The 8854-nt window shown below is 35.4% G+C and overlaps 1 protein-coding gene across 6 annotated transcripts in view; it reads left to right on the top strand.

Moving 5' to 3' along the window:
- The first annotated feature begins 890 nt into the window (after positions 1–890).
- LOC125829854 (probable isoprenylcysteine alpha-carbonyl methylesterase ICMEL1) overlaps positions 891–8854 on the top strand; it is a 28721-nt gene continuing 20757 nt past the window's right edge. For 2 of the 6 annotated variants that reach the window (XM_049509065.1, XM_049509062.1), the window contains exons 1-10: positions 891–1572; positions 3986–4062; positions 4171–4240; positions 4340–4420; positions 4804–4878; positions 5583–5684; positions 5767–5907; positions 6380–6445; positions 6551–6694; positions 7766–7856. In XM_049509065.1, coding sequence (XP_049365022.1) covers positions 1187–1572; positions 3986–4062; positions 4171–4240; positions 4340–4420; positions 4804–4878; positions 5583–5684; positions 5767–5907; positions 6380–6445; positions 6551–6694; positions 7766–7856 — 1233 coding nt within the window. In that variant the 5' untranslated portion in view covers positions 891–1186. Of the gene's footprint in view, positions 1573–3985; positions 4063–4170; positions 4241–4339; positions 4421–4803; positions 4879–5582; positions 5685–5766; positions 5908–6379; positions 6446–6550; positions 6695–7765; positions 7857–7968; positions 8125–8854 lie in introns of those variants that run through there. The other 4 variants (XM_049509066.1, XM_049509063.1, XM_049509061.1 and 1 more) reach the window with 3 other exon arrangements.

Here is an 8854-nt window from a genome sequence, read left to right as displayed (position 1 = left end):
TAATTATCGTAATATTTCAAGTCCATAACTCGTATTATCTCATAAATTTATCCTTTACACTTTGTTTGACCTATCTCATAAATTTATCCTTTACACCTTGTTTGACTAGTTATTATAACTGAAGTTTCAACATATCATACCATATCATCCCCAACCTTACAAAGTTTCAACATATTATACCATACCATCCCTAACCCTACCTTCAATAAAGGATTCAATGATCTCTCATGAGTCTCAAAACTCTCAGATTCGAAACTCCCTACATGCATTCTCGATCAATCTTGCACGGAACTTACCTAATGTATATTATCTTTCGTATCTTATTTCCAAACTATTATACTAAAACAAAATTTATCTCCACAATTTCAAATTCCTTTATAAAAAGAAGGGAAAAAGGACAAATTAAATATACCTCCAAATTATCGTAAATGGTATGCAGATGCCCTCCGTCATACTTTTGGGACATTGGTGCCCCTGCCGTCCAAAAAACTAGAGCATATATGCCCTTCACTCTAACGGAAGACTAAATAGGGACACGTGACCCAATCTTATAGTCGATCCAATATTTAATAAATATCGAGTCGGCGGATAAGATTATGACATGTGTATGTCCGTTAGTATAAATGATATATATGCTCTAGTTTTTTGAACGACAAGGGCACCAATGCCCTAAAATTATGATGGAGAATATCTGTATATCATTTACGATAGTTCGAACCCTCGGGGTATATTTGTTCTTTTTCCCTTAAAAGAAAAAAACATATGCTAAAAACAAATACAAAAAAACTAACATATGATTACACAACATGTGGAACCAAACCTTTAGCGTTGTCCCCACTATTGTTTCTTCCTCCTCTTCTCTGTAAAAATTCAAACTATCAACGAAAAAGAACACAAAATTTTCTCAAATCTCTATGAAATCAAATCAATAATTCAATGAGATAAGAGAATCTTGATCCCTCCATCTTCCCATCCCTTCAATTGAACTAACTTTAACAGTACCCAACAAAAATCCAACTCATTTTTTCACCTTTTCAGCAATAAAAATTGAATCTTGAATTCTTGATAACATTGTTTTCTTGTTTTTTTCCCTTAAAAATCAAATCTTTTTTACTTTCCATAGATAAATTTGTCTTCTTGTTCTTGATTATTAGTTAAAAATCAAATCTTTTTTGTAGTTTTCTCAATGCAACCCTCAAATCTTCTTCCTATTTCTAACCCCAATTCACCACCTTCAATGTTGATTCCAACATCCTCTGCTACTGCTGACACAATGTTAGTCAGATCAGAACCCCATATTATACCCTCATCTTCTTCATCAACCATACTACTTGTTCAAGATGACGATGATTCAAAGATTGAGACAAAACCCCTTCTTACTAGAGCTTTTAGTTACTCTTCTTCGTCGTCTTCGTCGTCCAATTTAGTTATGCAGCAGAGGAGGCGCCGGATTGCCAGTGCAAATTCCCTTTTGTCTGGAGCTGTTGAGGGTTGTCGCAGAGAAATGGGAAGGGCTGCTTCTGATACTTATGTTGTAACTAGGCTTAGCTTTAGACTCTTGCGATATCTCGGGTAATAATCTCTTTTATAAAACTGTGTTTTGGTTATAATTTTTTGTTTAGTATGATGATGATGATGGTATGCAATGAGCTTAAATGAAGAAGCGGAGATTCATATATGCGACATCAACTTGTTTGGGATTGAGGCGTAGTTGTTGTATTTTTGTTGGAATGATTTATTTAGTATGATGATGATGATATGAATGAGCTTAAATGAAGAAGCGGAGGTTCATATAGATGAGCCCAACTTGTTTGGGATTGAGGGGTAGTTGTTGTATTCTGGTTGGAATGATTTATTTAGTATGATGACAATGATATGAATTGAGCTTAAATTAAGAACTGAAGATTCATATAGGCGACTCCAACTTGTTTAGGATTGAGGTTTAGTTGTATTATGGTTAGAATGTTTTATTTAGTATGATGATGATGATTATATGAATGAGCTTAAATGAAGAAGTGGAGATTCATATAGGTGACATCAACTTGTTTGGGATTGAGGCGTAGTTGTTGTATTTTGGTTTAGGATGTTTTATTTAGTATGATGACGATGATGATAATGATATGAATGAGCTTAAATGAAGTAGCGGGGATTCATATAGTTCATCCCAACTTGTTTGGGACTAAGGCGTAGTTGTTGTATTTTGGTTATAGTGTTTTATTTAGTATGATGATGATGATATGAGTGAGCTTAAATGAAATAGTGGGGATTCATATAGTGGACCTTAACTTGCTTGGAACTGAGGTGTAGTTGTTGAATTCTTGTTATAATGGTTTGTTTAATATGATGATGATATGAAATCAGCTTAAATGAAGAAGTGGAGATTCATATAGCCAATCCCAACTTGTTTGGGTTGAGGTGTAGTTGTTGTATTCTGGTTATAATGATTTTATCGGTTACATGTTTGGATTTGTTTATATTTGAGTTTGTGTATTGGTTTGTCTTCTGGGAAATATTGTCTTGAACTTTGACTGTTTTAAGGGAAAAGATCCAATTTGCCTCTATACTATCCGGAATTGCTCATATTTGCGATTTGTTACAATTTTAGTTCATTCATACCTTGGCCATTAGAAAATAACTATGCATTTGTCTTGTATTTTTCCTTTACCATTAACAGAGATCTAATATGCACGTGCTAAACTCTTCGAGAAAAAAAAGGTTCAAATTTGTTCCTCAACCCTTGTCTATGGGTTACAATTACCAGTTGGAGCGCCGTTAGGGGTCAAGGGAAATAATGAGACTTTTTCCGATTAGTGAGAGTAAAATTAGACAAAGTTTATACCAGCTCAAAATTTATAAGTGGTCTAGCATTACATGTAACCATGGTTTTACCAGCTTTGGAGACAACACTAGTTGGGAGTATGTTTCCTTATAGAGTTCACGATCAATTATACTTCAGGTGTTAGGAAAGACCAATCATACTAAAGAGTAAGTCACCCGTCTTATTTCACCTTTCATGTAGTTTAATGTGTTATTGGAAGTAGTATAAGATGAATGAAAAGTGAAATGAGAAGGCAACCGATTACACCTGAACTTACACAGAATACAGTCATACAGAACAAAGGAAGGGGTTAACTTGAGGGACAGGAACAGATGCCATAACTGGCAGTAAGAGTATGTTGTTCACTTTCACTTCTAATGATTTGAGGATAAGTTTCTAGTGATGCTATTATATTTGGTGGGCTGGCTTTTAGCTTGCATATTCAAGAAGCTGCTTACCAACAATGACAAGTTGGAAGTGAAGTGGAGGGAATAAGCTTTTCCTGCTGGCCTCCTAGGAATGAATTCTCTGCTGGCCTCCTTTTCCTGCTAACCAAACTTAAGGAGGGAGAACACGTGTCTACTGATTTTCTTCTTTCCTCCATCTACATAAAAGAGTTATGCATGATGATTCCAACCTTTTCCATGCCAGGTTATTGTGTCTTAGATCAGCATGTCCAAGTCACCTCCTAGAGATATGTGACCCTGCCATCTTAGATGGTCAAGTTAAAACTATGATTTGTCTCTATGCCGTTTATGCCAAATATTCTCACCTGTGAATAGGTCGGTTCATCTATCTGAAGGTTTCGCCCTATCAAATTTTACACTACACAACAACTTCTTAGATATTCTTTATTGTTGCATATCAGTAGAGCCATTGAAGTAGACTAGTAAAATTCAGCTTCTCCACATGTTATAAAGAAACCACTTGATTGCTTATCACCCAAATGTTCCATTTCACCCTAGCCTTTCAAGAGGAGCTTTTAGAATGCCTAGCACTCTTTTAATATTAACTTTTATAGTTAGCCAATCAACGTCACTGCAATCCTCTCTTAGTAACTCTTTGAATATTCTATGCTGTAGGGATATATTCATATCTCAAATCTTAATGTCTAATGTATATAAACGGCACTTTCTAAATGTTTTCTGGCTATCCACCTTTGTTCAGGGTAGGGTACAGATGGATTGCCAGGTTTCTTGCCCTTGGCTGTTATGCTATGCTGCTTATACCTGGTTTTATTCAAGGTCTGAAACATCTCGGATATGTCATCTGAACACCTGATTTTAAATATCTTGTTGACTTCATATTTTAGAATATAACGCCCATAAATAAATCATGCTTGTCTGATGCAGTTGGATATTACTATTTCTATTCCAGTCAAGTACTTAGAGGCATTGTTTATGGTGATCAACCGAGAAATAGGTATACTTTGTGGAATTCAGTCCTTATTTTCATAGGATGCTTGAGCATACTTTTGTATGTCTTCATGGATTTATACCTGGTTAAAGTTTCATGGTGCAGGCTAGATCTATACCTGCCGAAAAATATGAACGGGCCAAAGCCAGTTGTTGCATTTGTAACAGGTGGAGCATGGATCATTGGGTGCGTAATTAAGTCATTTCCTTCAATTACATCCATTTATCCTTACAACCGAGGAATATCCTATGTTGTAAAATCTAGTCTGAGATAATATGAGCTGCCAGTTTTTATCTGTATGCTAAGTGTGGAAACTGTTACATTTTCTTCAAACCATTCACATTATAAGCATCGAAAGCTGATCTATTAGCTTTTCAGCATGAATGTTTGAGGATTATTATTCCTGCGGCTTACTATGCTACGTGGCTACACCGTAGAAGCTTTTACTCTTACATTGTAAACATTAATCAACACATAGTTAAAATAGTGACTCCTTCTCTTGTTTAAGCGAGCCAGTGACGGTTTGATAAAATTTTGTTCTTAGTTATTCTTTCTTCTTTGTGTTACAGCTACAAAGCTTGGGGTTCTCTTCTAGGACAACAATTGTCAGAAAGAGACATTATTGTGGCATGCATTGATTACAGGTGATTACTATTTCATCTGAGAAAACCAGTGCTTTTTTGGGCTCAATGTACATTTGCATGATGGATCGTTTAGATGTATGAGTTTTGTAGTTCATGTTCTCTATTTCTTGCACATTTCTGAGTTATTAGTTTTTAGTTTTTTTGCTTTCGTAGGAAAGATTTAGGCATTTCAACTTATTTACCACATGATACGTTATCTGAAAAAAAGAAAAAAAGGATTTCGCTAATACCTTTCTTGTAACTTTCACAACCTACAACAATCTTGTTCTGTGTAATGATACAATAGAACGAACTGGTCTAATATCAGAAAGGCGAAAGCAGAGTGTTGGTTTACCATATATGTGATGATGCATCTAAAGAGCATTACTTATTTTCTTTTCCTCATAAAATAATCTTTCTTGCATCCAAGCACAAAGATCTTTCTCACAATATAACTCCCAACTCATCCGAAAGGAGCCAGCTAATATGATTGGGAAATATTAATCTAACAAGTTGAAGAGGATTAAGAGAAGAACAATGTCCAAGATGTGATGTAAGCTTTGCGCAACCGAGGAAGAAAAAATTCCAAGTCAAACTTTCTCCCGTTGTTTCTCTCACGTTGCATATACTATATGTTGGATCATTCGATGGACGCTTAAATTGTACTTGTATGCAGCCACTAGTTGGTTTTTGATAACTAAAGGCGTTACATTAATTGTTTGCAGAAATTTTCCTCAGGGAACAATTAGTGACATGGTTAAGGATGCTTCTCAAGGTATCTCCTTTGTTTGTAACAAGATAGCTGAATATGGAGGTGATCCGAACAGGTAGCCGAGTTGTTTTCCTTACATTCTCATGAATAATTCCCTCTAATTAAGAATGAAATATCATGGTTTATTCTTCTTCTAGAATTTACTTAATGGGACAATCCGCTGGTGCACATATTGCTACATGTGCTCTCTTGGAGCAGGCAATCAAGGAGACTGGTGCCGAACCGAGAGCTTCTTGGAGTGTCTCCCAAATAAAGACATATTTTGGTCTATCTGGCGGGTAAGTTCTTGTTCAAGTTCTGGGACTACAAGGCTTAGAATTTTTTGCCACTTCTTCCTTTAGGTCTTCTAAAAACCTTAAATTCCCAGATGAAGTTAGAATTTCAATTGAACTGAGTCCAGATTTTGTTGTATTTAAACTGACGGTCTATCGGAAACACTCCTCTCTACCTATGAGGTAGGGGTAAGGTCTGTGTACACTAGGTATGTTGTTGTTGTTGAATGATATACGAAGTTCATTAGATTCCATTAAATTAATTTGATGATATTTCCTTATGATTTTCCATCAACTTGCAAGCACTGTCATTTCTGTTTCTCTTTGAGCTCAAAGCGTGTACTTAGCAATTGTTGCTATAGAAGCTATGAGTTGCTTAATAAGGTCACGGGCAAAATGATTAATGAAGTATCTCTTTTCTTGATTTTGGTAAGTGGAATTGATTGAACTAACACACCATTTTTTAACACATGGGCAGGTATAATATCCTTAAGCTTGTTGATCACTTCCATAGCCGAGGTTTGTACCGTTCCATTTTTCTAAGGTATATATGTTACTGACTTCTGGTACATGAATGCTTTTACAAACGCATACTGCTATTAAATTTTTCCAGTACATATCGCTGATATTGTTTTTAGTACTTGCACAGTATAATGGAAGGGGAACAAGGTCTGAAACAATACTCACCAGAATTAATGGCTCAGGATCCAAACACAAAAAATGCTGTCTCTCTTCTTCCTCCTATGGTCCTTTTCCATGGTACCGCAGATTATTCCATTCCGTGTGATTCCAGGTCTAGACCTCCTCTTCATGCACTTATTTACTATACAATTCAGTTACTAAATATAGAAATGTATCATCCTTTTTGGGATTGACTAAAAACGGAAGGGTGTCACATAAAACGGGACGGGGAAGAGCAACTTTTATGCGTTATAGTTTCAAGTTCACCATGAGTGTATGCTCGATATACTAAGTTGGAATGAGTTTATCTGAACTAGATATTCAGGCCATTGCCATTCATTTTAGTTAAACTAATTTGACTGGTTGAAGATTTCCTTAGTAAATGGTAATTACTAATAGCATTTCATGTAGACCCTTAATACTTGCTAAGTGTCCAACATTGGTTGAGGAATGAGTTGTTATATCAATCATCGCTTTCTGAACTAGCTTTTGAGGTTGAGTTAGGCCCATAGTTCATTTCTTAACAAGGTACCGAAGTCAAGAGTCGTGAGCTAATTTTTGAGGTTAACTCAGGCTCCGAGGTCCAATATCTGTCTTACTTTTTGTATGAACACCTCGTTGTCCTCAATTACCTGCCACCGCCAACCCTATATATCCAATTCATTGGGACTTTTCATGTTTGTCTGTGGCCCTCTACCCATCATATATCAGAATTTCCGTTGCAAAACCTATCATTGCATCAACGCAAGTCACAGGCGGAACCAATATAACCAAGAATGAGGATAGATGGTTTCGATTGCTAAAAATCCTCCATTTTGAGGCATTTCCACTGGATGCAGCCAGCCTATGTCACTAGGATATAAGCTGTATAGGTTAGATACATAAACTATGGAGCAGAGCAAAACTGGTTAGTTAACCGTAGAACCTAGTGGCTGCATGTAGTATGGAAAGGTAGCCCATAAAGTGATCTCCACAAGGTCCAAACTAGTTGGATAATGTATCGATGAGATGAACAGTAGACATTTGACCTTCAATTAGGAGGACTTTCTTTTGAAATGCCATGTGCTTGTTTTGTGCTATTCTAACAGAGTAACACGGTTATTCTTTTCAAATAGTATATATACTGTGTAGATCGAAACATCTTTTGCAAAGTTTGCTAATGTACGTATTTCACTCAATCCAGCAAGAGTTTTGCTGATACTCTTAAAGCTCTCGGTGTCAAAGCAGAATGTATCCTCTATGAAGGAAAGACACATACAGATTTGTTTCTTCAGGTAACTGATGCCTCATTTGCTTATATCGCGAAAAGTTCTTATACACATTATAGTCCTTCCCTTATCCGCGCTTGATTTTTTCTCTTCTGATTCTTGCTTTGGTAACGTTTAGGATCCAATGAGAGGTGGAATAGATGATATGTTAGATGATCTAATTACGCTGATTCATGGTGATAGCTCTGAAACCATTAGAGCAAATTCGACTCCAAGAAAACGACTTGTACCTGAGTTCATGTTGAAGATGGCTCGAAGTGTAAGCCCCTTTTAACGATCATTCTACTATTGTACCATAATCCATTGTGTTCAATTGGATCATTTTGAGCTCGATGAATCGCCAAAGCTTTCAATTAGATTAATTTTGATCCTCTTATTCCTTGTTTTAGTTAGTTTAAAGTGGACTTGCTAACAAAAGTAGCCATACAAATAGGTTATTCTTGGAAGGAAAAAAACCCTTCATTCAATTATTCTTATTGTAATATACTTCTGAGTATTTTTCTATTACCTATGTGTGTGTTCCTATTTCAAATAGGTATATTTTCTTTCATCCAAATATATTGATTTTTATCATGGACTTGTATTAGCACGTGCTTTATTACAATCATGCCCGACCCTTTAAACTTTTCAGATTGCAAAATTCAGCACACTTAATTAATATCATGGCAAATAAAGTCCATACAAAATTTAGTAGATAAAATTTACTTTTATATCATCTAATAAATATATGTCATATATCTTCACAAATAGTCAATTACATACATATTATTACCTTAATTTATTATTTAATCATGATAAATTATTTAAATTGATGTGAACATTTTATGCGCGTATAGACTAATCTACGGACTGGTGAGACTATTCTATATATAATAAAAATAAATTAGCTACTTCTCGACTTGGAAAAAACTTAGCACATGAAAAGTGGACCACAAGAAGTTTCATTTATGTCAATCCAATTCAAGCCCTAAGAAAAAAACAAAAATCATAAAAATAGTCTTTAA

Source organism: Solanum verrucosum, unplaced genomic scaffold (assembly GCF_900185275.1).
Source record: "Solanum verrucosum unplaced genomic scaffold, falcon-dt-bn FXZP01000008.1, whole genome shotgun sequence".
NCBI lineage: Eukaryota > Viridiplantae > Streptophyta > Magnoliopsida > Solanales > Solanaceae > Solanum > Solanum verrucosum.
The sequence above is the reverse complement of the archived record's forward strand: the minus strand, read 5'-3'. Positions and strand labels throughout refer to the sequence as shown.